Source organism: Manis javanica, chromosome 14, assembly GCF_040802235.1.
Source record: "Manis javanica isolate MJ-LG chromosome 14, MJ_LKY, whole genome shotgun sequence".
NCBI classification, from domain to species: domain Eukaryota; kingdom Metazoa; phylum Chordata; class Mammalia; order Pholidota; family Manidae; genus Manis; species Manis javanica.
The window spans coordinates 23492136-23519155 of NC_133169.1; the positions used below are offsets into that span (position 1 = coordinate 23492136).

At 32.6% G+C, this 27020-nt stretch overlaps 1 protein-coding gene across 1 annotated transcript; it reads left to right on the forward strand.

Moving 5' to 3' along the window:
* RGS18 (regulator of G protein signaling 18) lies at positions 1–26939 on the forward strand. The gene is made up of 5 exons (XM_017649991.3): positions 1–322; positions 809–910; positions 1942–2003; positions 17894–18060; positions 19524–26939. Exons 1-5 carry the CDS (start codon positions 204–206, stop codon positions 19779–19781), a joined length of 708 nt encoding a protein of 235 aa, XP_017505480.1. The 5' UTR covers positions 1–203; the 3' UTR covers positions 19782–26939.
* The last annotated feature ends 81 nt before the right edge of the window (positions 26940–27020 follow it).

Genomic DNA, 27020 nt, shown 5'->3' on the forward strand with positions numbered 1-27020 from the left:
AAACAATGCAGGGCCAAACTGTACTTCTCTTCCTCAGTTCAACATTTTGCAGAAACAGAAACACAGCTCTTGGCTTTTTTCTTTTTTTAAGCATTGCTGACAGAGTGGAGACAAATTTTTATTCTACCATGTATAACTATGGAATAGCATTAACAAGTGAAAGATGTAGTAATTTAGACATTTCTTCATTTTAGAGAGAGAATATGGAAACATCATTGGTTTTCTTTTCTCAATTAAGTATGTGTGAATCAAAAGAAAAAACTTTTTTCAAGTTAATACATGGTTCAGGGAAAGAAGAAACAAGCAAAGAAGCCAAAATCAGGTAAAATCCTAATATTTAAATCATTATTATACTTTTAAAAACATGATTGGTGTTGAATATTTGTTAGCATGGGTTATTAAAATATCTGGTTGAAAATATGTTGCTTATGCTGTTACAATTGCAAAGAATCTTTTTATTTACTAGGAGTAAAGAACTTGTAAATCTAAAGTGTTTAGATTTTTTTTAAAGTGCAGCAATTTTAACCACACAGAAAAACCAGCAACAATCTTTACTGAAATATGATCTCAAAGACTTTACAGTCGCTGAAGGAAAAAACAAATATATTTCACTTACGCTATTCTAGGTCCTCCATAAACATAGTGTTTTAATGAATTCTTTAGCAATCCCATTGTGCATGCGTGGGGGTGGCGGGTGAGTGAGAAGGGGTGTTAAAGTAATTACCAGTCCCAAACTTTTTTGACAATGGGACAGACAGATTTTCATTGTGATCCAAATTGTCCTGAAGCAAATGCCTTTTCATTGCAGAGCTAAGGAAAAAAGAAACAGGCTAAGTCTTCTGGTTCAGAAACCTGAGTTTCACGAAGATACCCACTCCAGTAAATCTGGGCACTTGGCCAGAGAAACAAGGTGAATACCTTTTAATTGCTGGAGGGGGGCCGGGGAGGGGGAGATTTTGCTGGTTTTATCACTAAAGATAAGAAAGAGAAAATTCAGGATTTCTGTTTTTTTGAAAGTTACAAAGTAATTCACGGAAGGTTAGAGATCTCATTTTTAAAAACTAGGAAAACTCCATAAAATCAAACCATTTTAATAGCTTGAATTAAATAATCTTACAAAAATTTAAAGGTGTTCTTTTAAAATTACATACTTGTCCATTTTAAATGATGTATTTTATTCCTTATAAACTGATGAAATACTCATTAGTTTAAGAGTTTTCCCAATGTAATATTGTCATAGAGAAGAGCTATTCATCTCTTTCCTCAGTAATTTGAAAAAATGTCCTAGGTATAATAGCAGGTAAAGCACAAAAAGAGATGTTTTGTAATTTTTAGCTATTTCTTTCATTCAAACAGAAATGGAATAGCCTTATATATTAGTATTACCCAAATTCTTCCAAATATGAAATATGACCGAGAAAGTTCCAAGACAAATAAATATATTCAACTCCCTAAATTATCAACAGCTCTAAAATATTTGGGTTAAAATCTTTTATCCCGTTAAAACTTCATTAGTCAAACTTCCTGTGTTTTAAAAAAAAGTTGCTGCATATTGTGGTAAGAGCTTCAAGGAAATTGCAGTTAAAAAAAGGTTTGATGGAAAGATACTCTCAGTCTAGGTTCTTCTATTTACTTTAAGAAAAATAATTAACCTGATTTCTTTTTCTTTGCTTTTAACCTAACACATGATTATTTTTCCTTAAAAATAAGTCATACACTGATGAGAAAATAGTTTTTTAACACATTATTTCAATTTCCAAAAGAAAGTTGACCAATGCTTTTGAAATTTCCAATGTTATATACAACTTTCATTATGTAATAATGAAAGGAGAAACTCTGTGAAGTATGACTGAAAAGAACAGTATTATAGTTTATGTTCAAGCAGATTCATAAAGAGACTTTCTACCTACTCCATTATAAAACATTTTGTTTCTTGAACAGAGCCTCCCCTGAAGAAGCAGTGGTATGGGGTGAATCATTTGACAAACTACTTTCCCATAAAGGTTAGTGGTATTTTCCCAAAATACTTTATTCTTTACTGGAAAATTATACAAACTATGCATATACCTACACAAAAGAGGCTGTCATAAAAATTTAGTCTGATTGATAATTTATGGCAATCTGTATCTAATCAACAGAAATAGCTAAGAATAGAGTGGTCAACTAATAGAAATATATTTTTTAATATTTTCATCTTATTAAGAATTGCTTAGTGTGGTTAAAATAATATTTCTATGTGCTATGATTAACATTTTAAATTAAATTTTTTTGAATAGAAGCCTTGCTTTTATTAAAGCCCACATTATCCACGCTATTTTTATTAAGTGATCTCAAATTGAAAGTAGAGATAAAATGATAGACATGCAGGAAACCTTCATGAAAAGAGGTTCTTTTTAATTTTCTAAATGCTTCATCTTCATATCAATCACATATTTTTAAAGCAGAATTTGTAGAAGAGTTGAGAATCAGGTGGGTATTTAAGGTGGAGCTTTGTAGATGCGGAAAGTGAGGACAAATACTTGAGTTCCCATTTAACTGTCCAGCTCCATGATAAAGCGTGGTTAGACACAGGCTTCCTGGTCGTTGAGCTATTTCAGTCTTTATTGAGTCCGTGATTTCTTTCAGGTAGCAAAACTGACAGGTTTAACTGAGTAGGCAGTGAGTCTCGGTAACCACGGGATTCATTATTTTCCACACTGAGCCGAGCAGGGTCTGCTTAAGAAGCAATACTTTATCATTACCAAATACCCACACACTTCCTCAAGCCCACAGCTTTTATTTGTATTTCAAATGTTTCCTGTGCCCTACCACATTGTTTTTCTAAACACAAACCCTTCCTAGCTCTTCCTCAGACCATTCCAAGATGAGGCTAGCCAGACTTTCAAATAACTGGTACTCTAATGCTGTTTACAACACTGTCAGGTGGGTTCACACTCTAAGGTCTACTGAAAGAGGGGCTCGCGTTGCTAAGACAGCTGGGAATGCAATATTTGTAATTCAACCTCAAGTACTGTGCTCCATTTGTTGAAACACCGTCTTATCTTTCTTCTCATTATCTGTGTTTTTCTACTTCTTAATTGCCCATCTCTCTGACAGGTCTTGGCAACCAGTTAAGGCTCCTCTGAATTTACTGACCTAAGAATTCTATTTCTGCAGACTATCCCTGGGTTCTCTCCTCCTTCCGTTGGTTGTAAATTCTACCTCTAAATTGTAATATTCACTTAAAGAAAGAAAAGCTATAGGAAGAGAAATCAAAGCTTAATTTAGCCAAGGACATAATCAATGAAAATGGAAAGCAGTGGTTAAAAAAAAAGGAAGTTTGTGCTGAAAAACCGTAACATTCTTCTCCTTCCTTCTTTCACTTTAGTACTCTATCACTTCCTATTGCGAAGAAGACTAACAGCTTTTCTCAACTACTCACCTTTCTTCATTCTCCATATCCAATCCTTTCTTAACTGTTATTAAAATTCTTGCCAAATATATGTCAGATCTGTCCATCCTCACTATCTTGATTCAGGTGTTTGTCAGTTTTTAAGACTAACTATGACAGCCTGTGTAAAACTTTCCTTCACAATCCATGCCCCCCAAATTTGGTTCTTTTTAAAAATCTATTAATTTCCAACATTTTGGCTCATTGCATGAAGCCTGTTAGTCCCTTCACTAGTCAGAGCAAAAATAAAAAAGAGTAGTGGAATTCCTTTATTTATTTATTTGGGATTTGACTCTTATAAGGAAGCAGATGTCTTTTCATCTGTGGATCCTCAAACTCAACACATCACCTGGCAAATAGATTTTTTTTAAACCAAATTTTTTTTATTGAAGTACAGTTGATACATAATTTTATATTGGTTTCAAGCAACACAGTGGTTCAACAATTATCTATATTACAAAGCCTCACCCCAACTAGTGCAGTTACTATCTGTCAGCATAGGAAGATGTCACAGAATCATTGGCTGTATTCCATGTTGTACTACCATCCCTGTGTCACCTGGTAAATATTAAGTGCTCAGATATCATAATCAAATTAGTTGCTACGAAAAAAATTAATTCCTTTGAGATTTGAGTTCTGGTTCTCTTTGGCAATGTAATGATTATATAATCTTAGTTAATTTTCCTAAGCACTCTGACTTTTAGCTTCCTCAGTTACAAATGGAAATTAATAATCCTTTTAGCTCCAATAGAAATCAATGTGTGTCAAGATTAAATGAGATGATGAATAAGAAAGCAGTAACTGTTTGGCACTACACAATGTAAATGGTTACTGCCATTATGAAAAATAATAATTACCAACAATAAATTTAATAATATTTCTCTGTTTTTCAGTCTACTCCCAATTGGAAAATACCACTTAGAAGGTTAAATCTCAAATACAAATATATAAGCTGGATTTATTTCTTTAGCTTAATATATGAGTATTTAATAATTTCACTATACTCTCACAACCCACCCAGAAAGAAGAGAGGTTTAGCAAGGGAAATTAGTGTAGAAAATCCTTCCTTGAAATTTTGTAATCATTCTGTTTTACAAATAGTGAAAACCAAATGGAAAAAATTTATTCTGCTCTTATGTCTCCTTTCTCTACTGGTAGAGATATTTAAAACCTGTATAACAGCAGCAATTTGAATCAAGAGGGGAAAACACAAATAAGACTAAATCAGCACAGACCCATTTGGACATTATTATCATCACTCATAATCAAAGCACTAATTAAATTATGTTTAATTCACAAAAAATTGTGTTACTAGTATTCTTTTAACAAATCCCCTTAACACAATTATTTTAAATGGCACAATCATTATATTAAATTATAAAGTTTAAAATCAGGTAAATAAAAAGCTCTTGGTTGCAATGATTAATTCAGTTCATTTTTATTGAACGACTCTAGGCAAAAATAGAAAAGGGAAGATCTTATATCTGTGTGTGCACATACACACACTTTGAGAAAGATCTTGCTCTATCAGATTTTATAGAGATCAAATATCAAAGTTTTAAATATCAAGAAACTTGGTTAAATACCAAAGTTTCTCAAATTTCTATATGTCATGTCTATATAAAGGGAAGAGAAATTATATTAAATTTTATGAAATGGAACATGGAGTAATAAATCAAACAAAAAATAATAGAAATTTGAGTATTCAATTTGACAAAAATGGCTGATATTACAACCACTGTAGGCTGGTTATTATAGAATGGAGCCACAGAGTAGATGGTTCTTACTCTAGATTCTAGGGATTCGATCAAAATTCACTAGCTAGACAAGGAGATAAAGAGACTATCCAAGCAGAAAGCCAGCGTAGACTTGGGGCATTAATCAGTACAATTTATTTAGAGGACTAAAAAGAAAATAATTCTTTACTGAGAAATATAACTTGAAAAGGACAACTGGCATAGGGTGACAGAGAAGAGACAGGTAAGGCTGAAACAGAAAAGGCCTGGTGTTTGCTCTGTCCTACAGAAATCATAGAAACCTAGGAGTGTTTTAATAATTACACTATTTTATTAAGACTTAATTATTAAAATGTAATTTAACAAAATCACTAATCTGAAAAGATACATGCACTCTTATGTTTATTGCAGCATTATTTACAATAGCTGAAATATATAAACAATCTAAATGTCCATCAATATATAAACATTGTAACTCCAGGGGGAAAACATTCTCCCAGCCTGGGCAAATTTCCTTTGAAACCAAAATAAGTCAAAGGGAGAAATAAAGTGGAAGAAAGCCGTCTATTGCCTACAAGCAGTCATCCACTTCTTCTCACCCATGTCTCTTGCGACCCAGCTGCAAAAAGTGACCCCACCCAACCTCTCCAGTCCTATATACCTTTGCTTCCACTTGTAATCACCTATTGATATGGAGATGGACTACGTCTCTCCACCCCTTGGGAACACTTATTAATATGGAGATGCACTAAGGCCAGGAAAGAGATTCCAAAAATATTGCAATTATACCCACAAATGGATAAAGATTTGGTACACGTATGCCATGGAATATTTCTTCATCATAAAAAAGAATGAAATCTTGACATTTGTGGCAACATGATGGACCTAAAGGGTATCATGTTAAATGAAATAAGCCAGGCAGACAAAGACAAATATATAATTTCACTTTCATGTGGATTCTAAAAACAAAACAAATGAATACACAAAACTGAAATAGATGCATAAACATAGAGAACACACCAGTAATTGCCGTAGAGGTAGGTGAAATAGGTGAAGGGAAAAAATTAGTGAGAATGTTTGATTTCTTGATCTGGGTGATGATTACATGAGTATATACAAATGTCAAAATTTTTAAACTGCATACTAGGTTATAAAAAAATGTAGGTTACCCTCTTAAAATTAAAAAAACACATAGCAGATAAAATCTAAAGAAATCTAAATGAAGTATGGACTTTAATAATACATTAATATTTGTGCATTAATTATGACATATATATATTACCAATGTAATATGATAAAAGTAGGAGCAAACTGGATATGACATGTATGGAAACAGTCTTATCTTTATAAGTTTTCCATAAGTCAAAATCTATTCTAAAAGAAAATGTTTAGTTAAATAAATGAACTACGAAAATGTTAATTAGTAAATTTTAGCACAATGATCCATCAATAATTTAACTTCTGTTCCTCATTTGTTTTATGCAGACATTATGATAATTTTTTTCTGTCATCCCTGTTTATTGTCTGAAATTTCAAAAAGTAATCAGAAAAATATATAATTTAACTACATATATATATAAATCAGTATTTCTAAATGCTCTTTAACAAAAGCAAAAAGAATGAAGAAATCAGAAGCCAGTATCAGACTTTATCTGGCATTCATAATTATCAATTTTGAAGTTAGTCATCAATCTCACTGATTGACTTTATGAAAATAAATGTTATCCATATGAAGTTAGCAAATCACTTTTCAATAAAATTATATATGTATGTATATTATGTTCACACATACCTGTGTGTGTAACACATCTTTGAAAGCAAAATGATGCTGCCAAATAACATTTAACATTGTCTGAAACTTAACATTGTCTGAAACTAATTGTCTACATAGTTTAAAAAGCACTATAGGACTTGCAATGTATCATGTACGCTTCAGAAAATCATTAAAAGAAATTATATAGATGTGCAAGATTTCAGCAGAGAAGAAAAACTAATTCCTGAGCACACAAAAAGGCAAGAGAAAGGTAGAATTGTGTGCATATAATAAGGACAACCTACAGGGCTATAACAAATACAAAAGCGACCCTCAAGATAAAGGCTATTTTGGAAAGAAAATGGATGAAGTTGGTGACTGATTGAATGTATAAATGTGTCATAAAGAGGGGACAGTGAAGAAATAGGAAATGAAGTCAAAGGATGAACCAAAGATCTCTAGATTATTAATTAGAAGATGATAGTGCCTTTTATGGATGAGAAATAGAGGAGAGAGAACAAGATAGGTGAAAAGATAACAGGTTAGCTGCTGGTAAACTTTACCAGTTTTGTAGGATCTTATAGACACACACCTAGAATATGGAAGATTGATTGATTATGGATAGAGATTTCTAACACAATTGATAACTGAAGATTTGTAAGAGAGTGGTATTCCTATGAAGAGTGTCTCTGTCAAAAAGAAAATCTCCCAACTACTACATAAATGTTTATTTCTCTGTCCACCCTTTTTCCCAGATATTGCGAATAATTCCAATATTTTAACATTTTTATTAATGACTATTTGCTTGAACATTTTACACCTGTAATTGCCATTCTATTAAGCTTAATTTTGAGAATAAATCATAATGGATAAGATATAAGTAGAATATGTAAGTCATTGTGCCTCCATGATTTAAAAATATAAACTGATTATGCTGTGAAAAATACTTGTTATTGACTATGAGCAAAGGTGCAAGGAAATGTTTACTTCTGTTTTGGGGAAGGAAGTGAGTACTTCTTACACTTTTCACCTTGTGGCTTTTCAAGTTGCCCTTCCCAATTTTTAAACTACCTATTTTCTGTGTATGTATTTCAGTATTCTGTAAGGTTCAATTTCTGAATCAGGCTGTCCCATAACAAACATGAATTTCTTAATCTAAAGAATAAAAATACATAAAACACAGTCTAGAATATAAATGGATCACATTAATAAATCACTATTGCAAAAATAACTACAATATTCTGTGGCAGGTCAAGAGCTATGAACCCAAATATTAAAGGAGAAACAATACAACCTAGTACTTAGGATATTATAACGTACTTAAGTTTCCAACTTCAGTGTTTCTAGAATTTTTGTTTCATTTGGTTTCTTGGCATCAGAAAAATACTCCAACAGATGCCAGAGGTTCAATTTAGAAACATGCAATTACAAGCATTTCATATTTGTATGGCACATTGAGCCAGCTTCTTCTAGTGTGAATTCTAATCCCAGGTTCTATCAAGCACTTGGGCAGCTGCATTCCCCACTGCCTGCCTTCTAAAGGGCTGTTAGTAGTTACTGCCTTGGTGTGAGAAATAGTTCTATTGTTTGGACTTAATGCAGCTGCCCAAAGTAAGAGAAACAGGAAGTAACTAAGGTGCTGGGATAATCTTACAGAACATTGCATATTACTTCTTTTAAAAGTAATTTTCTTGAAGTTTAAAATAAATGAACTGCTTTCTCTTTCAGCATTAATTTATTGTATCAATATTTATATTACGTCAACAAAGTCCATTCACTTTTATAAAGTCATCATGGGCACTCTAAGCATATAGCACTTTTCCTGATACTAGGAATCTGCAATTGCCCTTCCTCAATCCTTCCTCAATGGGCCTGTTTTGCCCATTAACCTTCATATTCCTTAACAGTGGGGCTTTGTAATTTTATGGCAGTTTAGTGATAAAAATTTTATAATTTTAAACAAAATAAAACTGGGTTCAAACCCCTGCCCTGTCTTTCACTAGCTGTAAATTTAGGGCAACTTAACTCTCTGAACTTCAATTTATTCATGTGTAAAAATGCTTATGCATGACATATGGATACAATAAACCAAAATAAAATAAGCTTTCCCCTTCACTGGGGTCAGTCTAACTTAACTCAGAACCCCAGTAAAGCATTTATTTAGTTTCCTCTTTCCAAACTAGATCTGACCTGAATCGACAGTACTCCCATTGCAAGGTAGCAGGCATTATTTTTACTCTAAAACATACATTTTTAGGTATTTGGGGAAAATTTCTCTAACAGAATGCTGCAAAGAATCATTACCCATTTATATTTCCCTTCTACATTCTGAGAAAAGCATACTACTCAGCATGAGAAATAAATCTTGATAATCAAACACTAAATGAGCTAGAGAAGTAAGAGTGTTTAAATATCAACCACATTGATCATTCCTGCTTTTTGTCAGTGATTAGAATTTGTTGACTCATTCAGGAGCCACTTAGCACTAAGGCCTTGTTAAGAGGGTTCTGTTTGACTAGGAATTATCTTACTAGCATCTAATGACTGCAGACAAGTTCTGAGTTGCTCTTAGTCTTCAGATGCTTTCTCAAATTCTTGCTGAGCCTGACCTTTGTTTGCCTTCCTGGTTTCCTCGCTAATATTTAACCACTAACTTCTGGTGCTCAGGGTCAGTTTACTGCAGAAAGGAAATGGCAGAATCGCCCCTGTGGGAATGAAACTGCCAGAGGAATGAGCAGTGGGATAGAAAAGACCCACATGGTTCTTGGTCACACAGTGGTTGCAGTCATCCCATACTCTGTTCTTAGGAAACACCTGTAAGTAGTCATGTCATTTTCTGACTACTGATTTGAACGTTAAGTTCTTGGATCTCTAATGCATTCAAAAGATTGCTTTACTACTTTAAAGAAAAACGATGCTTCATGAAAGATAAGTTCTGTATGTGGGAGAAATATGTAGTGATAAGAAAAGCATAATTTGAGGATTGTTATCAGTTTTCTATCGCTGCTGTAACAAATTACCACAACTTTGTGGCTTTAAACAACACAAATCTATTATTCTGTAGGTCAGAAGTGCAGTAGGAGTCTCAAAGGAAAAAAAATCAAGGTGTTGGCAGGCTCTTGCTCTTTCTGGAGGGTGTAGGGGAGGATTCATTTTATGCTTGTTTGTGTTTTTGGCAGAATTTAGTTCTTTGCAGTTTTGGACCAAAGTCTCCATTCTCTTGTTGGCTCTAACTTGAGGGTCATTCCCACCTTCTAGAAGCCTCCACATTCTTTGGCTCATGGCAATCTTCTTGCATCTTCAAAGTCAGCAACAGCACCTTATGCTGCATCTCTGACCCACTCTTCAGACTGCCTCTTCCACTTCTCAGGACTCATGTGGATAACCCGGCATAATCACCCATCTCACTGTCCTTAACCATAATTGCACCTGCCAAGTTCCTTTTCCTTGTAAGGTGACACATTCATAGGTTCTGGGGATTAAGCACGGGCATCTTTGGAGGGCTGTTATTCTGCCTACCACAGGAAATATTGTTTTCCTGTGAAAGATACACTTCTACAATTTGTTTGCTTCTTTTGAAAAGTGAGATCTGGAGCAGCTGAACTTACCGGAAACTCAGTTTCCTCATCAATAAAAATGAACATAGGCCATATTCCAGGCATCTGTTGGAAAGATTGTGTAATGCATATAAACAGCACTTAGCCATCACAACCTCTAAACATGTTATAAATGCAAAACGTCTTAGTTATTGCCATAATTCTACCAATAGAGATTCATTCTTCTGTATAAGCGCTAACCATGAGGAACAGTTCCAGAGAGCAGTGAACATAAGAAATGAATATAAGTGAAAATGAGTTAAGTAAAGAACACTATCACTTTATTGCACAACTTTTTTTCCAGCCATAATGCTAAAATTGTTGCTTCTCCTTTTATAAATTGCTGTATTTACACCTTTGATAGTTTGCTCAGAATCTTTGCATTTGTGATCACGGTGGATGTTGGTCTGTAATTTTCTTCCCTTTATTTTTTTTTCTTAAACTTTATTATAGGGTGCATTATATATATGTACATATACATGTCAAGTTTTGGTATTAGAGTTACCCTAGCCTCTTAAAATAAGATGGAAAGTATTCATCCTTCTGATGTTTTCTGTAAAAAGTTGTATAAGATTAGAATAATTTTCTTAAATATTTGATGACATTCACTAGATCTGGGCTCAAAGATTGTTTTCATGGAGGGGAAGGTATTTTTATTATAAAATGTATTTATTAATTGAATTGGGGCTATCAGATTTCCCACTTTGGTGTAAGGCTTTTTTCTTAAACAGTTTCTCCATTTTATTTAAATTATGTTTATTGGCATAAAGTCATTCACAATTTTTCCTTATTATCTTTGTAATATCTGTAAGATCTGTGGTAATATCCCTAATTTGCTTCCCACTATGAAACACGCTTGCTAGGCATTCTGTTTTATTAATGTTTTCAAAGAACCAACTTTTGGATTTGTTAATTTTCTCAACAGTTTGTTTTCTTTTATATAGACTTCTGCCCTGTTTTTATTTTATTTTATTGCCCTTCTACACTGTGCTTATGTTTTCAAGCTTCTTAAAATGGAAACAGATCTTGATTTTTGCATTCTTCCTTTTTCACTAGATAGTTTTTATGCAATAAATTTCCCTCTCAATACTGTTCAAACTATCCCACAAATTTTGATGTGCTGTATTTTCATTACAATTCAATTGTAAATATTTTCTCATTTCTCTTATGATTCCTTCTTTGACCTATGACATATGTATGTTGTTTTATTTCCAAATATTTGGGGACTTTATAGTTACATTACTAGTGTTGATTTTTTATTAGACATTTGTGGACAAAGACACACTCTATAAGGTGTCAATCTTTTGAGGCTTACTTAGATTCCTTTCACATCCTAGCACGTGTTCCAGCTTGGGTGACCTTCCTGTGCACTTGAAAAGATGTGCTGGGTAGACTGTTTTGTGATTGTCAGTTAGGTCAGTTGGGTTAATAATGTTATGCCTTATATATTATCACTGATATTTTACTTGCTCTGTAAATTTATGAATGAACAGAATGAAAATCTACAACTATAATTTTGAAATTTTTTCTACTTCTTTCAGTTTTGTCAGTTTGCTTCGTGTATTTTAAAGCTCTACAATTAAGTCCACATAAAGTTAGGATTGTTATTTACTAGTAATGGTGACCATTTTATAATTGTGAATGGAAATACTCTTTATTTTTGAAGTCACTTTGTCAGCCGCATTAGATTTCCTATGCTTAACTCTTGTGTTGTATGTCATATTTCACCTTTCTTTTACTTTATTTTTAATATTTGTCTTTGGTAGCAAATATATAGTCTAGTTTTAACTTTCAATGAAGTCTGACTTTTAATTGGAGTGTTTATTTAGTCCATTTAAATGAAATGTCATCATTGAAACAGTTGGCCTCTATAGCTACTATCTGTTTATTCTGTTTGTCTCATAATTTTGTTGTTGTTACTCTTTTTCTCCCTTTCTGTCTTTTTCAGATTAAATAATTTCTATCTACCTTCCAGTCTACTTGCCCTTCTGCAGTCTTTAATCTGTTGTTTTGCCCAGCCAATGCAGTTTTTACTTCAGTTCTGGATTTTCCATTTGATTGTTTCTATAGTTTCAGTTTTTCTGCTGACTTTTTGCATCTATTCACTCATAATGTGTTTTTTTACATTCTTTCCCATATTAATAGAAGCTTTTTTAACATCTTTGTATACTATTTCCAACACTTTGAATTCCTTATGGTCAGTTTCTTTTGACTGCTTAGGTTATTGATAATGGGTCACATTAGGCATTTCTTTGCATGTCTAATAAGTTTTTATTGTTTGTGAATATGATGGAATATGTAGGAGTCTAGATCCTGTTGTCTTCCTTTAAACAGTGTTGGGTTATTTTTCTGGCAGTCAGTTAAATCACTAATGGATGCTCATGATTCTTTCTAGCTAGTTTGATCCTTCTAAATCAATCTCTTTCTGATTTGTCTCAGAACTAGGACAAGGGCCTTGACTTAAAGCATAGTATTCATAGCAAAAACATAGCCTTTGTTAAATCTCTCTCCAAAGCCTCCCAGACATAGGTCAATTCTCATGTTTCTATTTTCCTCTTAGCCCCACTTTGAGATTTTGCTTCCTTTTACTCTGTCATGACCTTCCTCTTATTTATAGCTTAGTAGTAATATTTCTAATTAAGTTCTGCATATTATAGATCAAATCAAGGACTTTGTCTACCTTATAGTGCTGGATCTCCAATACCTTAGAAGAATGTCTGGGACAGTTAGTGCTCAATACTTTTTTTCAATAAATTAATGAATTGCTCAATAGAGAGTTCAGGATTAAAGCAAACTTAATTTAATAAGATAGTTGACCAAAGTTAGGAATGTAATGTAGAATTAGGAATATGATTGAATAGCCCACAAATGATATCCAAGTGTACCTCTAGGAAAGTTTGTCAGCTTGTCTGAAGCCATGTAGACTGGCATTTACCACAAACTCAAACCTTGCAGGTTGTAAATACTCATATCCTCAATCTTGTTAGTGTGCCAAGAGGGACTCAGCTGTCAGTAGAAGGCTCACAGTGGCAGAACTCATGAGGCCATCTTCAAAGTTAATAACGATTCAGAAATGAAACTCACTGGTAACTTTCCTTTTCTGTTTGCTCAAAGAAACAAAAGCATAATAAAACTTTGACAAGCTTGAAATTAGGACATTAATTAAGTGTTTAATGACATCAGGTTAAGATAAGGATTCATTTCTTTAATGGATTAGTATATTATTAATTTAATATACTTGTGTGACATGTATTTATAAAAGGACAAGATTTTGCTGGTTTTTATTTGTTTATTGCCTTTTTTATGCTTACTACTCTAACAATTTTTTTTGTAAATATTATAGAACTAATGTTTCATTAAAAACATGAAACATTTCCTGGAACTTTTAATGAAGCTTTGTATTTTTTCTCATGAAGTTACTTATATATTGATTATCTCTTTCAGTTAGTAATTATTGAGTGACTTCTTCATGTTGGAAGTTTGCTGACAAATTAGACAAGGGTCTTCGTCTCATAGACCTTACAGTGCAGCATGAGAGACAGAAGTAAATAAGCAGCTTCTGCCCAATGTTTTGAGTGCTTGGAGCTTAGAGTATAAAAAAGACAGTAGTAAGAGATGAAAGGCACTATTGGAAAATTTTAAAGAATGATAAAACAATATGAAATCTGTACCAGAGAAAGATATTACTGACTGAAATGTGGATAATAAACTAGAAGGATGTGTGAGAAGCAAGGGAAGCCCAGAGTCAGTCACCAATTAGATGTTTGATATGATTATCTATGTGAAAGATAATCCTGGTCCCAATAAAAATATTTCCAGATTACATAACAATATAAGGACAGATTTATGATATATAAAAGAGGTGAAGTCAACAAGATTTGATTATCAGTTAGATGTGGAGTAAGAGGGAAATTGGGAGTCCCTGAGGATGCCAGGGTTGTGGTTTAAGTTGTTGAATGGGTGGTATCATTGAATAAGAATCATTTCTAGGAAAGTTTTGGCTGAGGACATTGAATTCAGCTGTATTATGATTATTTTGGTGGGAAATTCGACGGAGAAGTTTACCACATGTTGGTTAATATGAGGTTGGGGTTCAGGAGAGATATCTGGACTGGAAATGAGTTATGACAATCATCAGCATATTTATTGTATCTGAGTGTTGTTAGAGTGATTCAAGAAATGGAGTTAAAGGAAAAGATGAAGAAGGATAAACTGAGAAGTGAAGTATTCAGAGAATAGTCATAGGTATAAGAGGAAACTTGGGACTGTAAGTGCCATAGCAGAAAATTAGACATATCCCAACTGTGCCTGCTGTCATAGACAGATGAAGTAACATATGGATGGAACAAACAGTTCACTAATAAAACAGTAAGTCATTTTGGTGAAAAAAGATTTAAGTAAAGTGTTGAGTAGAAATCACATATTAGTTTGGGAAGTAAATGAAGTGGATGAGATTAAGAGACTAAATGTAGAAAATTTACTCAAAAGAGAAAGATACAGATCAGTAGATAAAGGAATACTTGAAGTCAAGAGATCATTTTTCCTTTAATGAGTTCTTGTAATAAGATTAAAATATTTTAAGGACATCAAATGAATATTAAACATTAATGATATCAAAATTTAACTCAGAAAAACTTTATTATTTTCCAAGATTTCTTTGTAATGCCTTATTTTGCCTGCAGATGCCAGCCATATGCATAAAGCACAAGGGGAGGTAAGGGCAAAAAGGAGTTTCTGTAAAAATGTTGGAAGAGAAGATAGGAGGATAGTACAGACAAAAAAGGAAATAGAAGGGGAGAGAAAAGGAGAAATATGTAAAGAACAAATCCTAGCAAACTTCACATTTAACCAGGAAACAGAAGAAGTTAAGTCAGCATAGGTGATTGCATAATGTGATCAGATAGTAAGAATTGAGATCTGGTGTCCTACAATCACGGGAAGAAGAGGATCTCAAGAAGGAGGGGGTCAGTGTCATCAAATGCTGGCAAGTGAGGAGTCCAGACAGGACTCATGAAATTTCCCTGCTTAGTAACTTATCTGTGATGGCGGAAAATGAAATAGGTCATAGCCAGAGTGTGAGACCAAATCTAAAGAAAGATTGGCAAAAATCCCTTATATCCAACACAAATGTGAATTTCTTGAGAAGATTTATGAAAAATCCAGAAGGAATATATTTCCCTTTTCTCAATGCTTCTACAATGCACTCTTTTGCATTACTCTTGCCATATGACCTAACAATTTCACTTCTGAGGACTTATTCCAGAGAAACAAAGACTTACTTTACATTAAAAAAAAATCTGTATGTATATGTTCATAGCATCTATATCAATAATAGAAAAAAAACACCTGTATCTCTTTTAATGGGTAAATAACTGATTTTATATCTATACCATGGACATAACATAACAATGAAAAGGAACAAATTAATGGTACATGGATGAATATTGAATATGGATGAACCTCCAGAAAATCAAGCTGAGTGAAAAAAGCCATCCCAGGCAATATATATGATCACATTTCATTTATATAACATTCTTTTTTTTCTTTTGCCAATAATTACCTCTTAAACAAGATGAAGAAACATGACTTGGATATCTACTAAAACAGATTATGAGAAAACATAAAGACATACAATAAAAGTATAAACTAGTATCTCAGAGATATAGTTCATCTTACAGCCTTTTAATTAGAAACTAAAGGAAGCTAAGAAAACAAAAAGTCTATCAGCCTATAACAATCTAACTATAGCTCAGTAATGAGGCCAAACACTCTGTATAATTAATAGAACATCATTATTTAATTCCTTTGTAAGAATTCTAGACTGAGTTTTTAAGAGTTTTCTAAATAAAAATATTCCTGAGGGGAAATAAGGCTGATTTTATACAGGAAGTGTCTTGGCATGAATTCCCTTATTACATATTACATCATGTATAATGCTATTGAATTGACAAAATTATAGCAATAGAGAACAGATTTGTGGTTCCCAGATTTTAAGGAGGAGTTGGGTATAGAAGAGATGTGAGTATAGCTATAAAAGGGGATATGAGACATCCTTATAATGGATGTATTTGGACTATATTCAGTACGTTATCCTTGTTGTGATCTTTTATTATGTTTGCAAAATGTTACATTCATGAAAACTGGATAAAGAGTACATGGGATCTCTAATATTTCCTGCACCAACATGTAGATCTATAAGTTTCTCAAAGTTTAATTTTTAAAAATGCGTATAAGGCCAAAGAAATGGTAGAATGTTATAAATAATCGAAAGAGCACTAGTGTTAAAGTCAGATTGTCTTAAGGTTGAATACTGGGTCTACCGCATTTTTAGTTATGTCAGCTTTACCTGACTGAGCCTTAAATAAATGACACTCATTAAGGTCAGTCAGCATCGCCATCATCACCAAAACCCACATAGAGTACCTACTGTGTGCCAGTCACTGTTTTAAACACTTTACATATTTAAACACCTTTAATTTTCTAAACTGCCCTATAATGTAGTCATATCATTATCTCAGTTTTAAGTAGGGAGACACTGAGGCATGGAAAGGAAAAGTAATTCACTTGGGACTGCATAGTAACTAGGCAAACATGAATCTGAAACCTGGAAATATTCCACAAGACTTAATACCTGCCCTGAACATTGATTGAGCTGAGGACAAAAATAGGGACCCCATACTAAATATGTAACTGTTTGAGAGTCATGAATCAAACCAACAAACTTAAATGTACTGGGTAACCCCTTGGAAGGCTAGGTTTGAGTTTAAAATTCTCGGGCTCTACACAGTTCTACCTTCCTTTTTTCTACGCATGGTTTGGTTCCACATTGTGAGAAGCCTCTTTGCACATTTGACTGGACACCTCAGCACGCAAATTCAAGTCCTGTTCACACTCAGGCATAAGGGCACGCATAACACCAAGTCTGTGTGCTTTGGATGCATGACCTTGGGGAAGAGGACCGTGCAAACCCTGGAATCTCAGAGCCTTTAGATGGGGAATCCCAGGGTACTAGGTATCAGAAGTAAGTTCTAGAAGTAATGGGAAAGTTTCTTGCCTGTCTAGATCAACCCCCACCCTCCTGGGAGAAGTACAGCCTCAAAAGACCCAAAGCAAGGTCCAGAGAAGGGACGCTCTTACTTATGTCTAAGTGTGATACTGACCTCCTTCAACAGGAATGATACTTACTGCTCATTATTGTGAAGATTACAGTTAATTTACACGAGGATACTCACGTATATGGTGCAAGATGTGTAATACTTTGCTGAAGTAAACATGTGGCTATCCTGTTACTATTTGCAGTTAATACTTTCATATCAAGCAGTACATTTTCTTAACATTAATATTTATACTTAAAATATATCATTTTTTTCCTTGGCAGATGGACTGGAGACTTTTACCAGATTTCTTAAGACCGAATTCAGTGAGGAAAATATTGAATTTTGGAAAGCCTGTGAAGATTTCAAGAAAAGCAAAGGACCTCAACAAATGATCTTTAAAGCAAAAGCAATATATGAGAAATTTATACAGAATGATGCTCCACAAGAGGTATAGTAAAGATGTCTTTAAAAATTTACAATGGTTTGAAAAGTTTCTGAGAAAATCTGCCTTCACCAAATAGGTGCCTCCAATACCTTCTACCAGAAAGGTCAGGATTGTGTTGAAGCAAAAATGAGTATTTATATAGATTTTCTACATACAAACGAATTATAAGATATTGCTGTCTAAGTAAAGTTATAATTGAAGTCACTATTCAGGGTTATTTTTATTCTAGATTAAGAGTGAATACAATTGCTTGTGATACTTAAAGTCATCCAGTTAATCCACATTAATCACCTTTGCATAAGCAACCTCTCACAGAAACTAAAGATTTCTGTAAGTGATGAAGTCAAGAAAAATCAAAAAGTTTGATTCATGTACCATTTTAATGTTGGCTCATCTACCCATACAGCTTTGCTGGCCCCCAGATGATTGTTCCTCCGCCTTAAAATAGGGTAAAAGAAAATGCCACAATAGAGAGATGAGGGGAATAGTTCAAGTGAGAAAACAACTGTGATATTTCTTGACTGCTAGCTTAGTATGAAATAATCATATGCTACAATTGCCAAATTACTGTAAAACTAGCAAATATCTTACTATCCTCAAATATGACTAAATAGAATTTCTATATATTTGTTACGTGTTCAATAAATCGCTCTTCATTGAGGCAGTGGAGCTGGAAGTCTCTCAGTGTCTGAGAGTGTTGTTTGACTCTGAACCAGTGTCGCCCGTAAGGCAGCGCCGTCCATGGATATTCCGCACGCAATGATGGCTGTTTTCCTGGTTCCAGTGATTTCAGTCTGTTTTGTTTTTCTGTGTATTATTCTGTTTTCCTCACAGCCAACCTTATGCACAGATTTAAAAGGCAGCTGGTTGTATGGTGTTACCCACAGGGATGGGAAAGGCCCCTACCTGAACACCCAACCGCCATCAGTGAATAGATATATCAAAAGTACTTTTATAAAAAAGATTAAACAATTTTATATCCTTAAAAGATATCCATTTGCAGCATACATTTGCTTGTAGAAAAGCATCATAACATAATGAAAAGAGCACTGGATTAAAAAAAAATAAAGCCCCATGTTGCAATCCCAAATACACCCGACTCACTGTGCCCTCACTCAGAGGGATTTAGTTTCTATAAAGCTTAGTTTCCACTTTGAAAATGAGTTGAACCTAGTGATCTTTATGATACTTACAACATGCCATTATTCTAAATTAGCGAAGATAGAGTGAAGTGTCAAATGAATATCAGCCCAGAGTAAATCACTGGATCCCTAGACCCATAACAGAAAAATCCCCCAGGCATCTAATTGCACTGTGCTCCCCCCAGCATCGGGTCAGTCCTGTATCGTTTCTAACAGGCATTTGCTTAAATAAATTGACTATAATAACATTATCATCATTACCATATTATTATTATTATTATTATTATTATTATTATTATTATTATTATTACCATCATCATCCAGGTCAACCTTGATTTTCACACCAAAGAAATCATTACAAAGAGCATCACCCAACCCACCCTCCACAGTTTCGATGCTGCACAGAGCAGAGTGTACCAGCTTATGGAACAAGACAGTTACGCACGTTTTCTGAAATCTGACATCTATTTAGACTTGATAGAAGGAAGACCTCAGAGACCAACAAATCTTAGAAGACGATCCCGCTCATTTACCTACAATGAATTCCAAGATGTAAAGTCAGATGTTGCCATTTGGTTTTGAGGAAAACTTATTTGGCTCATTTTGATAGCAAACTTGTACATCTGCTTCTAAAATATAGCACGTTTATGTTAACAAATGGGTGCATCTTTTAAGATAAAGTGCATCGTCTGAAAGGGTTTTTAAAATGTAAGTCAAAGCTTTTATTCTAACAATACATACTGTAACTGCCACTATATTCTGTAATACCTTCCATTTGACTTCATTCCATTCATAATAAAAAAAGCTTATTATTTAATTAAAAGACAGTAAAGAAGTAATAAGAATGTTTTATAAGACCATAAAGTTAAGTAAAGGTTAAGCTTTTGTAAAATCGTCAAGTTTGGTGAAATATCTCGTTTGACTTTTTTCTAGATGTTAACAACTAATGCTCAGATATTCATATATTCAGACATTTCCATAATGATGAACATTCAGTCATAGATAGAGTATAAGTGATTCAGTTCTTACAATGACAGAGGACAATCATTTGTCTTTGGTTTACTAACCCCAGCTCAAGAATAGCAATGTGTGATTTCTACTTAGACACCAGCAATAGGAACTTTAGGAAAGTAACATCAATCTCTGTAGAACTTCCAGGTTAAACATAATGTAAGTTGTTGATTGAAGATGGGTTCCACTCATCCCCAAGTGAGCTTGGGTTCACCTCCTTAAGTGGAACACACTTCTGATGGTTACAGACCGTGATTATGCTTAGCTCCAGATGGGGTCTGGATAGAAATAGGTAGATAGAACATCTGCTCATTTGTTAACAGAATTTCTACTAAAAGAGTGGGAAAACAGTGAGTTGAATGATACCCAAAGGAGGTATATCCCAAGAGTAATTAGGGTTCATGTTGGGGCTTTTAGGATTGAGATTAAAAACTAAAAATGAGAGGAAGTAAAGAAGCAAAGAGTCCAAGGCTCTGGAGACGCATGCATCTTCCACACCAGCGCATATTCAGAAAGTCTTCCCCCACTGATCTTTTTCCAAATTTCATTGAATCATTTAATACTATGTTATTTGAATAAGATTTTGCTAATAAATCTATGTCTCTAATTTAAAGAAATGGTTAATTTTAGGTGTATGTGTGTTGCATGATCTGTAAATGTCCATATTTAAAGATGCTATTCATTTGGCTTTGGCAAATACTATTTTAGTTGATGTGTAAAATAGAAAAACTGTAGATCACCTATAATAATTAATATTTTTAATTTCTTCATTCATATAGTTAATAGTTAATATTTGCTTGACCACTAAATCCTCTTACTAATTACTGACTCCTGTCAACTTAGACATAGACATAAACATGTTTTCTTAGTAAGATAGAAAGTACTAATTGAAGTATTTGCCACTGATCTGAATGCTAAATCAATTCCTATACTGTTGTGAATATGAAAAAAAGGTAGCATGCAGTTCAAGGATCAACTAAGAAGTGACTTTTAATTTTATTTGATTTGTATATTATTTTTTGTATCAATGTCTTCAAAGAGTTTGATTGCTTCATACACAGAGTTAATTCTTGATGCAGCTTTCTGATCTCATCAGAAAAATCATGGACTAATTTTTAACATCATTTGTCTAAGGCAACAAATACATATTATGAGCTTTTTCATTTGAAATACTCTTCAGAATTATATGATACCTTGTTTAAATTATGAAATATTCAGTGAGACTCTTCAAAAACATACCAGGACTTTTTGATGAAGTTAATGCCTGACTTCAAGGAATTTGATAGGTGGGGGAAATAACATCACCAAATACAGAAAACAAAACAAGCAATTGAGGAAGTGAAAGAAGCCGAGTAAAAATGTACAGACAGTACTGAATGCTAGCTGAAGCATTGCAGAAGTTACAATAAAAGTCTGAGAATTTGCAAGCCTCAGTGAGATCCTTAAGTGGATGTCTGATCCTCAAAAATTCACTTAACTTTGAAAAAACCTTAACTTCTACTTTCTTTTTAAAGATAAGGACTCAGGATTTCTAATTTCTAATCATCTTTATAGTTTCTACATTTATTGATTCTAAGTGGATTACCTAATATTCTCCAAACAACTCTTGATGGATACCCAAGTAATGAAAACACACAAATAAATGTGGTTAATAAAGAAAGGTTTCAGGCTATTTAAGATGAGTTATTGCTCTAAGAGTAAGGAGTGGTTTTGTAGGAAACTTGGAATTACACAAAGGGAAAGAAACCATAGAAAGTATAGCTTTAAAGTTGGAGTTGGGTTGAGTTAAATAATTAGGGTATCTTGAAGCCCATAGACAAAAGTCAATACCTATGCTGTCATATTTTGTATGTAATAGAAGCTCAACAAATGACTGTGGAGTCAAGTGGGAGATAAAGGAAGCATTATGAGAAAGTGTCATATTTCAGCAAAGAGAAAAGGCTTTAAAATGTGGCATATTTTTATTTGAATCCTGGTTCTGCCACTTATCAAGTGCAGTATACTGGGAAAGTTGCTTAAATATTCTGAACTTCAAGTTTTCATTTGCCATACTGGAATAAGACATTTATAGTGTTCTTAAGATGATTAAATTTTAAAATATTTGTAAAGTGCTAAGTATAGATTGATTTTGATATGTGGACATGATTACCGAAATTATTCCTGGTATTTAAGTATCAGATTTTAATTATAATATATATTTCCCTAATAATGTCTATGTTAAAAATCAAACAAATGTCCTTTGAGAATAATGAGATTTTCTTGAGTAAAATATGGGGACAGTTATTGCTGTCATCAAATCTCATAATTTTGCACTGCATAGAAGAGTAAATAATAATATTTTAGCTAAATGAGGAATATGAGAAAATTATAATCTTAAAAGTCTTCTAAAGACAAAACTGAAAAAATAATGAACTTTTAGTTATATGCAATGTATGCCTTCTTTAAGAAACAAAAAAAAAGGACAGAGCACATTGAAGATGTATACCCATCAAAAGGCTTACAGACTTGAGTATAGCATTAACTAAATTTAAATACATTAAATTTATTTTCATTGTGCCACATTAACTTATCTTTAATTTCCTCACTCTTTAAATACCATGTCTATAAAAGAGAAAAAACAAAAACAAAAACCCTTGCCAATTTAATCACATTTGCTCATCTACATACCTGAAGTCTTTTCAACAATAAAAGTAAAAGGTGATATAATATATCCAAATCCATCTTCTATAACATGTAAAATGAATGAATAAATATTTGTTGAAACTGTATTTTATTTATCTGTTAGATGCTGGACATTCAGAAGTGAATCAGAGAGGAATGAACAGGCGAGAGAAAGAGGGAAAGAAACTTCATTGTATGTTCTCTGATAAAGTTTGAATTCTACAAAATACAGCTGAAAGCCATGTTTTAAAATAGACACTCCTTCATATTTATCCTAAATAGGAAATCTTTGACCGAATTTATCTTTTGAAACTAGAAGTAACCTAGTTTTTCTTTTTCTAATTTCTTTAAGAGAAACAGAGAAGACCCACTAACTTTCACAATTGTGCATCTTTTTTTAAATGAAAGCAGAACTAATAGCAATCACACAGATAAAAACACATTTTATTTAAGACTTGCCTTTTAAATGAACCAATTGTAGAAAAGACCTTCAAAAGAGTAAAAAAAGGAGACAGAGAACATAATTTTAGGCAACATTTTAAGAAATCATATAACTTAAGAAATGAGAGAAAAATTAACAGCATAAGCGGTAAAATATTACATTTGAAACATAGAGCCAGTATGAACTGTGATTCTAAAGGATAAAATCATTTTATAGAAAATACATTTATGTGGAAACTTGCCTTTGAATTGAACTTTCTAGAGTAGAAATGAAACTTTTAGAAATAATAACCAAAGGAAATATTTTAAAAATCATGAATTTAGTAAAAACAACATTATTAGCTTTCAGATTGTATGTTTATAGTTTCATCTCTGACACCTTTACCTATCTGCAGAGAATAAACAGTAGTTGTTAAGTATGAAGACTGAAACATTGCTAAGTTTAGAGCTACTAAAAAATAGCAAAATTTTGCTTAATAGACTATTTATTAGAGCAAGGAAGTGAATGAAAAACATTTAGAAGATTGTTATCGGCCTGTGAAACCCAACAATTATTTTCTGAACATTGAACAACACGCAGAGAAATGTGAATATTTAAACATGAACTCCAAAGAGGTCAAGCCAGTATGAATGATACATGTATTTATCAACCCATACCTGGGAATACTCTGTATCTAATTTAGCCTTGTTTAATTACACAGAGTTTTTGTAGTTCAATAAACATTTGCTGTGCTTTACTTCTTTTCCAGTCATTGTACTGGACTGTAGGAATGAAAAAGCTAATAATATAGTGTAGAGTCTATTGTTGAGGCTATCACACCCAATGGCAAACACACAAACCAATAAATTCCAATAAAACATATAAAACATTCACGTATATTTTGCCTTGTCTATCTCTAAAACGTGGCAAGATAGTTTCACACAATGCAGCAAAACACCAAAGTCACACCTTTGTGTCTTCACAATATGTTTGAGTATATCTTACAGTCTGGGGTCAGATATTGAATTTCTATCTTTCCATTGAAACCTGCTTTAAAATACCAATCTCAGGAGCCCCAAACTGATCTCATGGAAGAGATACATGAAAGTTCATTCACATTATAATATGATTCATTACAGGCTTCCTTAAGTCAAGATCCCAGAAAAGTATTTAGGTATTATTCACCGGAAATTACTTAACATAGAGGCTTACTTAACATAGATAAGTGTAGAGTGTTAAAAGACACTGATTAATGAATATCAACCAAAACATCAGATACATGATGTCTGAAACTATGAAGAAAATTCATTCAAATATCATGATTCAACTGATTAAATTTTATCTATATTTTTCATAAGCATATCTGTTGATATTTCACAAAATAAAATACATTCTCTTAAAAAAGTCACATGATCATGAAGGAAGCAGTAACTTTGTAATATGGTCCATAATTTAGTTTTTTGCTAGCCAATTTAGGTTACACCATGGTTTTTAAAAAGAATTATAAACATATCAAAAAGAAACCACATTTAATTCTAATATAACCTAAACAAATATAAAATCTTAAGAGCATAAATTGAAATTATAAAGACCTCTAATCTTCCAATTTAGAAAGAAGCATTTTAGTACATAATTACATTTCCTTCTAATCTTTTAAAAATCTGCTTAATATTGTCACCATCATTCAGACTGTGGATTATCAATATGAATACTAATTATCAGAGAATTCTGCCTATTGATTACTAAAAATTAAATTTTAAACATTAAAATTCATGTGTGAAAAAAATCTCTTAATTTAAAATACATAATTTATGACATAAATATGAACTAGCCAAATGGAGCCATGAAAAGAATATAGATAAATCTCAAAAATGACAGGTGATGACATACTTGAAGTAAATTCTAGATGGAATATGTGAAAAGATAAGATGTATGAAGACAGGGGCTGAGGAAAAGTCAAGGAAGTCAAAAAAACAGAAATACATGATGGATATAGCAATGTCTTCTAAAAGGCAATATTTAATTAAAATAAAGCCTTGTAGAATGTTTTTGAATGAGAAAAGATGAGAGAATTGAAAATTTTTATTCAAATCATGCATTTTTCCGATAAGAAAATTTTCATTTCATTACTGGCTTTCATTACTTAACTTTTATTCCAGCACTGAACACTAGTGTTGGAAGACTTATCATGTCCCATCAACCTTTCACATTGTTTAAGTCAGAATAATGAAATTATCTCTAGAATAACTTAGAACAATGAAGAATTTGAGTGAAAACATGACTCAGATATCAACCAATATCATTTATTTATTCATCTCATCAATAACAATTTATTAGCGCTTACTAAGTATTCAGATTCTTTTCCAATAAAACACAGCATCAGATGAGTATACTAAATACACCTTCCTGTCAAAAAGTCATCTTTGCTTTATTGGAAATTAAGTCTTAATCAGGGCTCAGTATGAAATTAGAGTATTTTCTTCAAATTTATTTTTACTGATATTATAAATACATGTTATTAGTGAATATATACATTCACATACATCATTATTGAAAAAATGGAAACTATATTAAAGTCAACTGTTTTTTAAATTTAATTTTACTTATAAAATGCCAAAGATGTTATAATTTAATTGAATGGTAATCTTTGAAGCAATGAAAATTAAGAGAATTTTGTTTTATGGAAGAGATGAATGAAGTAAATTAATTGTGCTTATGTATAGTATCTAAATTTGTTAGTCAAAATTCCTAACAGTGTTAAAATTTTAGTCATATGTGTACTTATGACTACATATGCACACCACTCCTGACTTTCAGTTTAAATCACTAAGATACTTAATAATATGTTACACGTTTAATTTAATAACTATTACACAATTGTAAAATACTAAGTTTTGGTAGTTCTGTCTTTGGTTTCTATAATGAGGATATATATCATATATTACAGGAGTTAATCTGTTAAATTCATTTTTAAATAGAAACTACCTTAATTTTTAGATATTTCATTGAATATTTTTTAAGACTTACTAGAACTTCTGATTTATTCTTTTGTTTTTAGAAAGTTTCACTGCTTTTCTCTTATACTTTATATATGCTACATATACTTGCTTCCAAAATTCTAATATATTTATACTGACTATTACTGGTTAAAATTCATAGTATCAAAAGTGAAAATTTAACTTGTTAAGTTTTGACCAAAGAGGTTAAGTTTCTTCTCCATGTTATAAGGCTGAGTCTTTAGCAAGGATATTAAATGGGTTGCTCGGTCAAGTCTCTTCAAAAGGCACATGATAATTCAGACCAGACTTGGCATCAACAAGAGAAAAATTCTCAGATACCAAATGTAAAACCACAGCATACATGTGAAAATTTTGTTGGATGTATGCTTTTTGAAACCCCTAATTACACTACATAAAGTAAAGGAGCACTTAAAGTCATAGTACAACAATGAATCATGCAGAAGGAAATGCTGGCTATGATGGAAATTGGGGAAAGGGGTGGATGTGGGTGGGATGGATGGTGGAGCTCTGGGAGAACCATAGTATTAATCTGTACAAAAACATCCTCATTTAGAAAGAATTCTGTGTATGTATCAATATGCTACATGTAACTGAATCATAGACTTTATTAAACAATCATTGAATCTATTTGTTTTGTTTTGTTTTTCAACCCTTAAAGTTAACAAGCTTGATGATTTTACCTTATATGTTATTCTTTCTTCTACTTCT